General features: G+C 37.9%; 1 protein-coding gene across 16 annotated transcripts in view; it reads left to right on the top strand.

Moving 5' to 3' along the window:
- msi2b (musashi RNA-binding protein 2b) overlaps positions 1-16,189 on the top strand; it is a 277,265-nt gene that overhangs the window by 155,738 nt on the left and 105,338 nt on the right. For all 16 annotated transcript variants that reach the window (XM_058799283.1, XM_058799287.1, XM_058799296.1 and 13 more), the window contains one exon: positions 6,614-6,662. In XM_058799283.1, coding sequence (XP_058655266.1) covers positions 6,614-6,662 — 49 coding nt within the window. The remainder of the gene's footprint in view (positions 1-6,613; positions 6,663-16,189) is intronic.

Raw genomic sequence — 16,189 nt, 5'->3', positions numbered from 1 at the left:
TAAATGGCTTCTGGTGGCTGGATGGCAGCATGTTTGCAGAATCTAAGTGGCGGTGTCAAGCAAGGACAGATAGTTGGCATTTTTAGTGTTTCTCAGAGAAAAAATTTGAAATATGATCTGACCACAGAAAGAGTGTCTTTTTTGCCATTGAACACCAGGAGAGCCTTACTTTTAAAGCCATCCTTTCTTTTTATTGGGTTGTTTGATCTGGTGTACATTAATTGCATTGTTTTTCCGTCAACATGAGTATAGCCCAGAGCTGTGCATTTAATCACCACTGCTAAAAGTGAAAGAAGCATGCGCTCAAGACACGGCCACAAGCGATCGCACTCCACTCTGTTACCGGCCAGATCAGTGCGAAATTACGTACGAAAAGAAAGTGACTTCTCAAAATTAGAGCCGCCCGAAACTCGATCCATCGTCCTTGAGCAGAAAAGAGAGCCCTGCTCCTTACACATTGATTTTTCCAGCTAAAGAAAAGCGCAAGAACAAATGAGAGAAGGGGGGGGGAAACGAGGAGCCGTGAGCTGGAGGGTGTCTGCGGTAGATGAGGGAGTAGATTCTGCAGCCAACGCTGACAGTCACTTCCAATTCTGTTATGCAAATAAACGTCTCCTCTTCCACCCAGCCGTGGTGCTAAATGAGACCTGCCTTTGAATATCCATTTCCTCGTCCACCACTGTTTATTTTTGATCGCCGGGGTTGTTTGCTCGATCACATTCGCGTAAACACGCATGCACGTGTATGATGAGGTGCTGGGATGCGTTCAGACTTCTCTCTCATGTAACTAACCGTGCTATTGATCCACCTGTGTGTCCTGCATCTGCAGAGACATGTTTACTTGGACTGTTTCGTCTGGTTTTCCGCATTTGGCCCCATATTTTGTCAATATAGCAGGTTGTTTGTGTTTGTTGCTGAATCTCAAGATGTTAAATAGTTGTCAGGAACACTGTTTGTTAGGGCAGGATGTCTCTCATAAGCTGCTTCTACAAAGTCAGAAAGTCAGTGGCTAAATATATGTGTATATATACAGTACATATTCATACACACAGTATATGTGTGTATATGTAAGTTACATGTAGGTGTGTTCAATTTATATTCAATTTATATTGTATTCATAGCTATAAAATTGCATACATGTATAACTTAATATTTTTCAACAGATTTTACATTTCTTTTATAATAGCAAAATCCAAAATATTTTTGAAATATGACATTAATTTGTTGAATGTAATTTCCATTTAAAAAATTGTTGCAAGAATGCAGTTAGAGGCCCCACTGGAAAATCTGTGTGAAGCTATTGTCGGTTTGTATTGCCCATCCTCTTTGCTTTCTGTAAATGCTTTGAGTCAGAAAACCCACTGATGCTTTTGTCCCCTGATAAATAATTCAATGCGTCTGATTAAAAATTTTTGCAGCATGTGTTTTGGAGATTTCTGCCATGGTGTGACAGGCACGCACACGTTAGTTTGACACGAGGAGAGAGGTGGAGTCTGTTTTTCTTTCCTTACTGTCTGAGATTTAGCGAACAGTGATATGGCAGGTGGTAGATTCCACTCCCTGGCGGCTGAGTGAATTTAACCAAGTGTTGGATTGCCTTCTCTCCATCCCTCGCCTACATGTAAACACAATCTCCCCCTGTCTGACTGTGCTTGTATTCCCCCCTGTCCTCCCGCTGATACCTTCCACAGTTAATAAAAAATGGCCCCACAGACTTTCCAATTATATTTCTTACTTAAATGAAAACATGTTGTCAAGCAGCTTTGCACAGCTGCCATACAGGAACACACCTATCGAGACTGCACCAGCTTTACAGGAGTGAGCTAGCTAGCTTCAGGACAGTTTGATGGATGCACTTTTTTGGCTTTTTTTTGTTTTTTGGAAAGCATTTTTATGTTGTTGTTTTTACCTTATCTCTTTGTTTTGGCTTTTTATTTTATTTATTATTTATTTATTTATTATTGAAATACATCCAGAAAACTGTGAATAGGAGCATTTCTCCAAAATTCTCTCTAAACATTAACGTTTGAAGTTTTTTTAACCTTTTATTTATTTATTTGCTTTTGTTTTGTTTTTATATTGGGCTTTTTAATTGGATTTTTAATTACGTTTTTATTTTTCATTTATTTATTCAAGTATTTCAGAAAGCTATAAATGAACCATTTGTAGATTGATTTTTAAACATCCAAAACAACTGGACCAGTGGCAAATAGAATGCAATTGTTATTTTTGCTTTTTTTATGGTGATGCTAGTAGCATGGAAATGACTCACTTCAGTTGTAAACGTCATGTTTTTTCCTGTTGTTTTGAGGTCTGTTAGTATTTGGCCTCGGTTAACTCCACTGCATGTTGTGTTCTCTGGCAATATGAGGTCACAACGCCTGTGTGCTTTTCTTCATAACAGTTCAGCTATAAAAGCCCATAAAGGCCTGTGTCTCATAGGGCCGAATGTACGGCCCCTGCTAATAAGAAGCATAAATCTCAAGGCGAGCTACAGTTGGCTTTCACAAACTACATTTAAACGCAGTTTTATCGACACTCAGACAGGACCTGCCCCTTCCATGCCTGTCATAAAACAGGCATTACCGTGGCATTTACTCATTGTGCCGGGTGCACAGTGCGTATTAGCCACTGACCAAGCTAAGGACGGCCAGTAAAAAGGCCACTTGTTCAGTCAATTATCAGTAATGGTGTTTAATGGCAAAGTGGCGCGACCACCTAGGGTGTACTTTTAATGGCACCATCCCTCTGGGCCTGGGGAGAATTCGCACAATTTGCCATCCTGCACCGTGTGCTGCCGCGTCCTTCCAGACGCCGCTGTCGGCTAATTAATTCCCCACCACATCAGAGCGCTGTAAGGCCACTTGTTTCGCATCGATCGGCGCACAACGAGCCCGGGGTCCCGCCATCCCGTGGCCCCTCAGAGTTGCAAGAGCTAACAAGTAAAGGTCAGGGCCATTTCGAATGCGGCACCGTCGCATATGCAAGCGCCATTACCCTCGCAGACTCTCCGGAACCTTCTGCCACCCTTCTAAGAGAACTTAAAATGCCCCTTCCTCCCCCCTGCTGCGTTACTAGATAGGAAGAACTCTAAGAAGAGCTTTCTGTTCTTTTCCATGAATCTAGTCGCCCCTTTTTACCTCATCTCTCTCAGCGAATATAAAAGCGGGACTGTTATCTGTGGGGGCCGCCCGGCCCCCTTACATACTGAAGAGACAGCTATTATCCTTCAGGCTTTTCTTTCACAGAAGGAGGAGAGAGCGGACCTAAGATTAGGCACAGACCGGGTGTGGGACCACGCTCACCTTTGTGCCGTGTCTGTAAATGTGTGTGTGCCCTCAAGAGCTTCTTATCCCACAATCTGATGGCCGCTGGCAGGCTGAATCTATCCTTGAATACTCGTCCCACTATTGAAAGGCTGAATGGGTCAGGGTGGTTTGAAGGCAGAAAAGCAGGACTGAAGTGTGAAGTTGTGCATTAGGTCATCGAGAATAACTGAAGAGCTTTTGAGAATATAAATATTGAGGGTAAAATTTGAAGCGGATATATAAGGGATTTGAATTAGGGATGCATCGATCCGATACGCAGGATCGGTATCGGCTCCGATACTGGCATTTTCTGCGGATCGGGTATCGATCAGACGAGACCGATCCAAATCCGATATTGTGTGTATACTGTTCTGTGTTATTGTTAAGCCCCATGAAAGCACAAAAACATTATAAAGGACCATAAAGTCAAAGTCCAAATGTTCTGAAGCCGTTCCATAGTTTAATGTGAGGTACAGAATAGATGAATATTTAAGTCGTTAAACTCAAGTTCACGAAAACTCTTCTCTCCGCTGCGTCTGTCATCCTCCGTTCAGCATTCAAACTGCGTGTCACGGTCGGTTACGACAGTCAAGACGAGTAAACTCGCTCCAAGAGCACACAATAATTAAAATGTAAAACTGTTAAAAGAAAAGGCTCAATAAACTACCGCACAGATTTAATCTCTTTCCTTTGTGCTTTGAACTTCTCTATCCGGAGCTGCGCGCTGCGACTCCGTGCTGCTTCAAGCACGTCATTCTGCGCAGGGGATGCGCATACACGCTTTGTGTCGCTCTCTATTGGAGCTTTTCATATTACTTTTGCGCAATGAAAGATTATTTATAGCGTTTCTTGTTCTGTCCTATCAAGGCTATTAATAATCTAATGTTTAGCACAGTAATGGAGGAGGCGTTAAGAAATAAAAACATTCCTTTTAAATGTATAGCACAGTAATGAAAGCAGCAACATATGATAGAGGAGTCCTATCTATCATATGTTGCTGCTTTCATTACTCATCGTCACTTATTCATTCATTGTCTGGAAACTGGACATGTATAAACATGTATACCTCCTGAAGTGGTTTGAGTGATCGGATTTATATTACAAAATGCATGAAGTGACAAAGTGTAAACAACCCCTATATTATTTTTCATTAAAATTAAGTTGTCTAGTAGATTGTGTTTAACACACAAAAGAGTGACACAGAAGTATAGAAATTCTACATTGATTTAAAAAAAAAAAAAAAAAAAAATGCGCTGGTATCGGATCGGATCGGAATTGGCCGATACTCAGAATTTTCTGGATCGGATCGGATTTGAAAAAATGGTATCGTTGCATCCCTAATTTGAATGTTTTTCATTCAGATTTTCAATGAATATTATGATTATAAATGTGCAATTTAATTTTAGTATTTCACAATTTCAGTATATTTATATTAATTAATTTATTAAAATTATATTATATATTATATTAAATAAAATTTGTATTCAACGTTTCACATTTCAGTTTATTTACTATATTTAAATGTCATGTATTACAATAATTGAATAGAAGTAATAAAGAAGTAATAAATTATTATATCAACTTTTCATTTTTTCATTATATTTATGGTGTTTATTGTTTGTGTTTTTATAATAATTTTTTAGTTAATAAAATTTTCAGTTTTCACTATATTATATATAAAAATTAGAAAAATGCAAATTATAAGCTTTTTTACTAATGCCTCAGACTTTATATGTCAAAGACGTAGGTTCTCACTGTAGGAGAAATATAGAGTGAGGGTGAGAAAGAGAGAGACTTCATGCTGGTTATGAGGAGAGACAGTTACATATGAGCCTGAGTCGAGGGCTGTCTCCTCCCATCATGCTTTAGTGCAGCTGTAGTCAAGAGTCTCTCCTCTTTCTGGACAGAACTATATGCTCCGGCTACAGGCCTATAAACAAGCGTCCACCAGCATAGACAACATAATTATAGAGCCGACATACATCACTGTGATTGTGAAAGGCAGGCATGATGGTTTATATTGCTGCATTATAATATTACACATTTTATAGAATCTCCCTGCTAATGCTAGTAGTTTCTCAGAAAAATCCATTTACATTGGCATCAACATTTTCATTAGATGCTATGAGGTTTTAACTACATACTGCAAGACGTGAGGGATGATTCTTGTCTTGTGTTCCTATGTATATGTATACACATTCATTCATGGTGTATTTATTTATTGTGGAAGAAACTGAATCATACAGAAGAAACATACTTTCAAAAAAACTCTGGTGTTTCCGGTGGTCATTTATAAAACGTGTTTCCCTGAACATACAGTAGAGCGCTGTTTTAGAGGAACATAAATATGCATTGAGTGATAGCGGAGGATAACAGATTTCCCTCAGCCTCTATGAGAGCACCAGTCAGTGTGATCTTTATTGGAAGTGATTGAGGGTGATGAGGATCTCTAAAGCTCGCAGCTCTATTGTTCTCTATGGGGCTGAGTGACTGATGGCTCCTTTTGTGCCGGGAAGGTGTTTTTCCAACCGCCTGTACTTTAGGGCTAATCTCAGGGACCTCAGGAAGGAGCAGTGGAGTGTGTGTGTACGCCAGGCATGGCATGCACTTTTTGTGCATTTATTAATGTGCGTCCATGTAATGTGAAAGAAGCAGAAAGGCGCATGTTCAGACATACTGTGGGATGTATAAAACCCGTGTCAGTGTGTTTGTGAGTGAGAAGACTATGGCTGGATGCACTCTGAAGTGTGTCTTTGCAGACAGGGTTTTCCTCAAGGATGAACAGACCTCTGTCAGGGTCAGACAGGATTGGTACCCTTGGGCCCGTGGAGGGATATCATTCCTCATAGAACATGGCCATGAGCAGCTTTCAGATCTGTACGTGTGTGTAAATGCTTTTAGGCTCCAGTAGTTATCTATTTAAGTAGAAGTGCACAAGATGTTACAATATCAAAAAAGGCTGTTGTTGAATACCTCAAATACCAGAAATTTCTGAATTCTTGATAGCTGTTTTGACAGCCAAGCTCAAACCAGGCAACCAAGCAAACCAGCTTAGGCTGGTGGAAACTGCTCTTTCAGTTATTAATATTAGAATAAACATGTAAAAAATTCAGCTAATTAAAATATGTAGATCTTGTAAGTAATCATTCAAGCAAGCAATATTAAAATAATATTAATACGTAATAAAGTAAATACAGTCAGTCTGGTATTGTTACATTTTTTTTTTTTATTCTAGTATAAATTTCAACAAAATCACTGTCAGTTATGACATTCCTTTACTAATTTTTCTCTCTGTTCTCTTACAGGTAGAAGATGCAATGCTTATGTTTGATAAAACTACAAATAGACATAGAGGTAAGAGTCCATTTGTTTTGTGTGTGTGCATCTGTTTGTGTCTTTGCATGTGTGTGTAATGTTATTATGAATGTCCTTCAGTTATACTGTGCTGTTAGTCGTGCAGTTCAAAGTTACGCTCTGAAGCATGAGTTTTCTGTAGCAGTACAGGAGCCCTTGTGCTGTGTGTTACATTATAGCATTATATCTTCAAGGACGTTTCATTTGAGCCCTGAAGGTCAAGGCTAATATGGTCCAATAAAAGAGCAGCGATTTCCACTGTAGCCAATCCATCGACTCTATTTGATTAGTCCGACATTTACCATTGGATGCGCAGGGTGGAATGTTTCTCGGTCATGTTCACTCACGCCTGCAGGCTTGTGAGAAATGTACGATATCTTCAGACTTATGATATACTGAATTTGAGGTTATTGCTCACCTGAGTGATGTTTCTATGACTTTATATCTGAGACTTTTTTTTCTGAGAAAGAATGAGCTTAGTGGAATGTTACAGGGATTTGGGGTGATTTTTTTTTTCCCCCTCTTATTGTTGTGATTTGAGCCATCAAATGTTTTTGATAGAGTAAAGGAGGAGAATGAGAGTTTAAGAGAAGAAGTGACATGAGAAGAGGGAAGGAAAGCTAAGGTGAAGAGAGAAGAGAATATGTGATGAAAAGGAAAAAAAAATATGCTAGAGAAGAAGAGAAATAAGGAGAGGGGAGGAGAAATGGGAGGGGGAGAAGAGAAATAAGGAGAAATGAGATGAAGACAAGAAAAATGAGATTACAAAAAGAAATGAAGGGGAAGAGTAGACGAAGGTATGATAAATGGTTAGAAAATAAGAACATAAATGAGATTATAAAAATTAGGAGAGAAGAAAGGGAAAAAATATGAGGGAGCAATAAGGGGAGGAGAGTGGAGATATAAGGAGCATGAAGGAGAAATAAAGGTAAGTGAGAAGTAAAATATGGAGACTGAATGAGAAATAAGGTAAAAAGGGGAGAAATGGAATCGAAATGAGAAATAAGAAGAGGGGAGGAGAAATGGTGGAAGGATGAAGAGAAATAAGGCAGGAGAAGAAATGAAGAGAGGAGAGAATATGAGATGATGAGGGGGAAGAGAGGATGAGGTAAGGAGAAGAGAAATAAGGAGAGTAAAGGATAAATAAGGGGAGGACGGAAAAGATATGGGGAGAATGAAGCATAAATATGGAAAGAAGGAATGAGAAATGAGGAGAGGAAGATAAAATAAAGGCAGAAGCGGTGGATAGCATAAAGGAGAAAAAAGGGGAGGAGAGAAGAAAAACTGGGAGAGGAAATGAGGTAGAAAAAGAGAAATGAGGAGAGGAGGAGAAATAAAGGGAAGAGAGAAATGTGGAGATTGAAGGAGAAAAAAGAGAAATAGACATGAGGAGAGAGGGGGACTAACTAAGCGAGGTATAGAGAATAAAAATGAAAAAGGATGTAAAGAAAGGAGAGATGAGATGAGGAGAGGTAGTCTTTGGTCAGAGTGGGCTGTTGACTTCATCCAGCTGTGATCCCCGTGTCTCTGTGTGGCTTTAGCAGCGAGGCCTATAATAAAGGTGTGCACGGCTTTAACTGACAGCCTGAGAGAGAGCAGAGCGGACGAGAAGAGGAAGAGACAGCACACGCACAGAGACGAGCCGAGGAATAGCTAGCAGCTTTATGCTACAGTGTTCGCAGGTATAGCATCCTCCTCTGTAGCGGCCTGAAAGCCATGAGAGAGATTCTTAGCCTTGAGTGGCCTTTGTGTGGGCTGAATGAAGAGGCCGAGGAGCAGCACTGTGTCTTTTATGCTGCATAAGTGGCTTTCAGCGCTCACAGATGGGCAGGTTGTGGAAATGAAGTGGACGGTATTAATCTTTCAACCTGAGATTTGCCTTTTAATCCATATCGGTCATATTTTAAAGGTGAGCGCACGTGCGTGTCTGTGTTTGAAAGGTGTGCGGATATGCATTGCCTTTCGTTATTTTTTTTTTTCTCTTTCTCTCTCACTCACCCCCCCCTCTCCCAAAGGACTTCCTGTCCTCCTTGGCGTTGTGACGCTGTCGTCTGTGACATCGTCAGAACAGCCTGATAAGTCACAGTGATCTTTCTTCCTTTTTGCACGATTAGCAGCTAAGCTTTTTTAATCTACTTCACAACCTCGAGTCAAAAACAGTTCGCAGGTGATCGCAAATCGTCCGTGTCAACAAAACCAAGGCTTTCTAAATGTCAAGTTGGCCTCCGATCCGAAAAGACGTGCGTTTTCTTTTGTAAATGGAGATCAGAGCATTCAACAAATACACTTGCTGAACTTTGATCCACACTTTCTTCTGTTTCTCTATTTCACCCGTCCCCGATGCCCCTGCCTGTACTCGCTCTTGTAAATACTCCCATAGGGCATAGAGTCCGTATCTATGGGAACGAAGGGTTTCGGAGGAGCCAGGGCTCTCTGGAGAGCCCAAACTGTGTTCGAGAGAACTGACGGGTCGGAGTGAAGGTGGAGAGCGTCTGTTTGGCACTAGCTTTGGCCCCTAGTGGGAAAGAAACGCTATTATTCTCAAACCCTTGTGGATGTAGCTAAGAGCAGCAAGGTCGGAAATGAGACTAGCTGCCATTAAACACACCGCTGGTAAACACCAAGTGCCGAACAATGCCATCCATGACCAGCCATTTCCATTAAAGACCATGCATGCTTTTCAAAGAGATGCCCTACAATAACGCAGCAACAATAGTCGCTTGCAGATTTGTGTCGCTTTTGTTTACTTGCCGGTTGGAAAATGTGCGATTGTCTTTTTGTTTATCCGTGTCCTCCTTGTTAATTTTTATTTTTTTTCCTCCCAAATGGTATCTTCAGCTAAACGAGGTGCCGTGGGGGTCACCGGTTTTAATAGCCTCACTGCAATTATTTTACGTGGCTGCAGCTTCCACCGAAGTGAAGTGGTCAACTGGATGGTAATGGGAAGGCAGAGAGAGACATTTAAAATAGTTTTTGAAGATTAATGTTTAAATGAATGTGTTGAGCTGGCTGAAAGAGGAAAAGAGCAGGTAGAAATGCAGTGATGCTCGGTGCTCCGAACACATTGGCTGAAACATATAAGCATATAAAGCATATAAAGATCATAGTGACTAATGGACTGTAATCTAGGACCATTAAAAAAAAAAAAAAAAAAAAGTTGTATTTTTCAGTTTTAACTATTTGAATGACATGTTTCATTGTAGTATATGAATTTTTATAATCAATATGAGATTAAAATTTGTTATATATATATTATATTTTATATATATATATATATATATATATATATATATATATATATATATATATATATATATATATATTATATTATGTTATATATTTATATATATATATATATATATATAATTTAAACAATTTAAGTTTTTGAAATAAGATTTTATTATTAATTGTTATATATTTATATATTATTATATATATATTATATTATGTTATATATTTTTGTTTGTGTATATACACACACAAGTTGTATCATATGCGCTCATATGGGACCAATTTCCAGTTCAGCCAGCGATGTGTCTCAGTTTTGTCCCCTTTTCCCCCATCATTCCCTGTCCTCTCTCCACTTTGTCTTTCCATCAATAAATGACAAACAGCACCCTTTCAACATGCCTAAAGAAGAACTGCAACAGAGATGACTTTGGAAAAAAGGACAATGTGTTAAACCCAAAATAAAAAGACAATCGCATTACTTCCTGTTCCCTCCACTGCAACACAAGACAATCTCACACTCTGATATATTACTGTCATCTTCTCGACTGTATGACTGCAATAGCACACACACACACACACACGTGAGAGAGAGAGAGAGACAGAGATGCTAGTGGATGTCAGAGGACGGAAGTAAAGACAGACAGTCTCTAATCCGCCGCAGTCTGTCTGTCTTCACACCCCCCTGCAAGACTATTCAACACTGTCCTTCAGCTCAGAGGTGACGAACACGCGGCAGCTAAAAGACGCTCTCTATTTATCCCCCCTCTCTGCTCTCCTTCTCCCGTGAAAAGGGCGTTAGCTGTGCCAGAATGGGAGGACAACAGCCAAGGTCTTGCATTCAGAGAGAGAGAGTGAGAATGATTGCGGTGGAGATCGAGCTGTTTGGTGGTAGAAATGGCCAATAAAGCCTGTCCCTTTTTTCTTTTTTTTTGCTGTGTCTGGAAAGGCTTTTGGCCCATATACACACTCACACTCCATCAGGGCATATTTCAGTCTCCTCATCTTTTATCTGTTCTCTTTTCTGCCTGTCTGTCTCTCTCTCTCTCCCCCTTTCTGCTGCTTTTTTCTTCTCTCGCTGAACAAGTCTCAAGTGAATATGCTACATCTGTGCTTCACAAAATGAGAAACAAAGTCTGTGCTGCGCTAGGCTGCCAGAGCCTGATTTTACACACCTTAGCACAATTCTGCTCTAATAATCTCAACGCTGAACATTCATCAGTCTGACTGTAGAGACACTTCCTGTGCCGTCCAGAAAACCCCTAAATACTAGGCAGCTGTGTTTTGGCCATTTTGACCACTTGGTGAACTTCAGAGAGAGTGGGATAGAGGGTGATGGTCAATGTACATATATAATGGCCACCAAAGTATTTAGACACTTAAAGGGACAGTTCACCTAAAAATGAATATTCAGTGATCATTAACTAAACTTCGTGTTCATGTACTACTTGCTGTTTTATTGCACTTTTTTGTTTTTCTCATTCTGTTCACAAAAGGAGCTTGCTTTATTTGTTTCTTTATTCATTTAGTTTTATTTTGTTGAATTTCTTGAGGAATCTTCTTAATCTTTATCAAAAGTAACATCATAAACACAGTCCATATTAGCCATTTAGAGTCTTTTGTTGATGTTTGTATTTATATTAATATATGGTACTGCCTAAAATCGCTCCATAACCAACCATGTAGTTATGAAATGCATGCGTTTTTGTCTTGTTTTCACACATTTATACAATTACTCAAGTACTTGTGCAAATCCGTACTCTATACTATAAGCACAAGGACAGTTGATCGACTTTTATGAATTCATACGTCAGGTGACATCCCCAGATTTGACAGAATAAAAGAGTTTTAAAGGGATGCAATAAATAAAAGTGGAAGCTCTTCAGTAGCTTTTTCTGGCGTGGAATATTGCTGGCGTGGCATTTCGAGAGAGGTTCATTACTGTTGTTGCCAGCTAACGATGCCCCTCATTGTCATTTAATAGGCTGTGCAAACAGATGTGTCCCTCCAAAATCAAATGTTTGTCTTTCTACATAGCTGACCGAAGCACTGTGTGTTGTCTCTGTTTGTTCATGTGCATAAGAGAGAGTTTGCACATGCGATTGTGCCAGTTTTCTGTCTCATGTGCTTGTGTGCATTCAGAGATATGTTGTTATGTTGGTGTATCCGTGTTTTTGCATGTGTAAGTAGCAAAAAAAGACACAATTTGACACATTTCACATCCCACAAGTGGATTTCTGCTTTTGTTAATATTTCATCCTCAGATAATAATAAATGATATGATGAAATCAACTGAAAGAGTGGTATGTTCCACACATAAGGAGACAGAGTGTGTTTTCACAAGATCAATATGAAATGATAAAAACTTCACGATCAAGGTTAGTCAAATCGCTCCCAGAGTGAAGTGCAGCATTTTTTGCCTTTTCCCTTTGATCTGTGTTCCCAGCGGAAATGTAGCTTGGTTGATTTTATGTCTCGTTCCCAAACACACCCAACAAGTCATTCCCCAACACACTCAAAACACTGTGCGTTTAGTCAGATGAACTCTTGCCACTTTTCATCCACAGCTTTGAAGCAGATTTTGATAGCTTAATGATCTGCTAACATCCCTGACTTTTAATAAATACTACAAAACACACATTCACAGTGTGTGTTTGCAGTCTGTCGCTCAAGCTGGCAGACAGCAGTTTATAATGTGATTTTTCTCTAGGCCTATATATAAGGAGAGCGAGAGAATCAAGTTAAAGTGTGTGTGTGTGTGTGTATATATATATATATATATATATATATATATATATATATATATATATATATATATATATATATATATATATATATATATATATAAATATAAAATATTTAACGCGATTAATGCAGGAGCTTCAGTAGAACATCAGTGAACTGCGGTCAGATGAGATGCTGTCAGGCAAATTATAAATTTTATTTATATATATATATATATATATATATATATATATATATATATATAAACAAATTTTTAATCATATTGATTATAAAAAATTTATATACTACAATGAAACATGTCATTCATATGAAATGCATGCGTTTTTGTCTTGTTTTCACACATTTATACAATTACTCAAGTACTTGTGCAAATCCGTACTCTATACTATAAGCACATATGAAAAATACAACTTTTTTTTTTTAATGGTCCCAGATTACAGTCCATTATCAATATTATCAAAATATTACATGTCAGTAAAAACTAATCTTCCTGTCCTGCCAGCCGTAATACTGTGCTCGTTACGCGTGCTCTTCGCGTGCATTTAAAGCAGTGTCAGATCCGCATCAAGTTCAGTAGCGACAGTTTTTAAAGAAGCAGCCAAAATAACCTAATAACAGTGATGTCTGTTAATCAAAAATAACAGTGATGTCTGTTAATCAAAAATAACAGTGATGTCTGTTAATCAAAGAACAAAATTAAAAAGAGGAAATCAACAACTTCTATAGTTTTAAGCTTTATCTTTATTTAATTTAGAATTTAGTGTTTGATAACTTTATTAAATTAGGCTATATTTTCTTGCTGAAGGGCACAGGCAAGATATGACATTTATTATAATGGGTTTATGTGAAGATTGTTTTAAGTTCACTTAAATTAGAAGTTACTTTTTAAAGTCTAATAAATGTTAAATTGATAGCTCTCAATTATACTGTAATGTTGAATTGCTATAGTCACTGGTTAAATATTAGGGGGGGAAATCCATAGGGACATCAGTTGTTATCAGTGATACTTGCCTTCAGTCATAAAAAAAGATGGCATTAAACAAATGTGACCATGGACCACAAAACCAGTCATAAGGGTCAATTTTTTTAAATTGAGATTTATACATCATCTGAAAGCTGAATAAATAAGCTTTCAATTTATGTATAGTTTGTTATGATAGGCTAATATTTGTCTGAGATACAACTATTTGAAAATCTGGAATCTGAGGGTGCAAAAAAAATCTAAATATTGAGAAAATCGCCTTTAAAGTTGTCCAAATGAAGTTCTTAGCAATGCATATTACTAATCAAAAATTAAGTTTTGATATATTTACAGTAGTAAATTTACAAAATATCTTGATGGAATGTTATCTGTACTTAATGTCCTAATGATTTTTGGCATAAAAGAAAAATCAATAATTTTGACCCATACATTGTATTTTTGGCTATTGTTACAAATATACCCCAGCGACTTAAGACTGGTTTTGTGGTCCAGGGTCACAAATATTAAAAATATACTTTGTTGTTTCTACATTAATTTGAAGATTGAAAATGAAATTATTGCAATATAAAAGTATAATTAAAAACTTTAATGTTAGGTGGGATTAATCGCAAACAATTTCAGAAAAAAATGCAATTAATTAATTGTTTTAATCGATTGACACCACTAATATATATATAATATAGACAGTTGTCCACTTACAATGAACCTTTATGATATTTGTGTTGTATCCAGAACAATTCTCTATGAATAGCAACAGTTAGTCGAAAAAACATTGTTATACTCTACAGCTAAAAAGACTTAGCAGCGTTTGCACAATCATGACAACAGCCCTCGTTTATTTGTCCACTTTTTTTTGTTATTTATCAGGATGACAGAAAGATCCAAACCCTGAAGAACTCATCAATCACGGTCCATTTGCAAACAGCAGTCGAGGATGCTTAACTGCAATATTCAGATGCAAAGTCTTAAGTGCAGTTACTTCTCTGTTTACTCCAACGGCTGAGTGATGATTAGCTTCATCCCTGATTGAGCCTGAAGAGGGCTGGCAGGCTCAGATCAGCTGGATGGTGATTGGTAGATGTAGAAGACTAGGAAGTTGGTGTTTTTTTTTAAACATTTATTTATTTATTCAGTCAGTCTAACACACATACCCTTCAGTCTCTGGTTTCCTCAGAACAGTCTTGATTCGCCACATCACGGTGAAACGTTTTAGCGGCTGACAAGAAGCTGGTTGTCAAATGTTCCATATAATCTTGACAGACTTAAAAGCATCTAGTATCGTTTAAAGTGTTTACATGCACAATCTCACATCAGTTATGCTGAATCCATGCGCACACTTTAAAATATGTTCTTTTTATCAGATAAACAGTTTATTTGCCCGTTTTATTTACACCTTTATGTTATGCTGCAGTTTAAATCTCTTCATTCTCTCTTTTAGGAGCTTACAGGGGACTGATAAATATTATACAGTTTCATATCACTGATTTATCCCCATCGTCGCTCTGAATGGTGTTTTCTGCTCCAATCAATACTGCTACAGGGCTGTGTTTGTGGACGGCACTATAGAAGGACATTCTCAAAAATGATCAGGGACATCCTGTGAATCAGCTGTACTTAATCTCTCCCGATCGCTTCTGTGCCGCGTCTGCTTTCTGCTGACTATGCTTCGGAAGTGTGGCAATAATGTAGCGCCGAGTGTGTAAACAATGTAAGTACTGTTGATCCGCAGAAGGTCCTTTAAAGCCCACAAAGGTTAGCCAAGTTTGCTTTGGCCTTTTGCGACGTAATGGCAGCAATTTCCACTGGCTTCACGTACGGCACGGCTTCCCATCAGAGATCCCTGAGTAAACCTAATTAGATATACCTTCACCTTTCCTGGCGTGATTTTAAAAAGGGGCCGCACCGTTCTCTTCCATTAGCGATTAATATCCTTTCTCCTTGTAGAGATCTTTACACGATATTAGTGTTTAGCACAGAATGTCATCGAAATATCATAGTTAATCATACAGATTTTCTCAGCACCACGTTTAATTGGAGCTGCTCTAATCACTGTGAGGAGGAAATTATATGTTCAGTTTTCGAGGGAATGACGGAGGCCTGAAGCCTCAGAGATGTATTAGGAAGATAAAATGGGGTGTTTCTTCAACTGCAGGTACTTTTATGTCCTGGAGTTCATTTTATTTTATTCATTCATTTCATTTTTACTACCAGACAATCTTTAAATAAATAAATTTATATCAAGAATTGTAATTTGTAGTATTTGTTTTATTACTACTATTTTTAATTATTTAATATTAAAACAACAAATTAAATAAACCATTTCAATATTTATTTTGTATCAATTTTAGAAACATTATGACAGCATAGCAGAATTTTACACAACAACAATTTTATGCTAAATGTTTAATCGGTAGGTGTGTACTTGTAGATAACAAACTTTACGGTAAATTAAATATGAAATGTGAAAAGGAAACAAAGAAAGTTAAGTTTATTGACTGAACATTTTTTTTTTTTTTTATAATTTCCAGTTAAGTAGTTTTAGTAATTATACAAAAAGTATATTTACATAAAT

The sequence above is a fragment of the Onychostoma macrolepis genome, chromosome 15 (assembly GCF_012432095.1).
Source record: "Onychostoma macrolepis isolate SWU-2019 chromosome 15, ASM1243209v1, whole genome shotgun sequence".
Classification (NCBI taxonomy): domain Eukaryota; kingdom Metazoa; phylum Chordata; class Actinopteri; order Cypriniformes; family Cyprinidae; genus Onychostoma; species Onychostoma macrolepis.
This window is presented reverse-complemented; position numbering and strand designations above follow the sequence as displayed.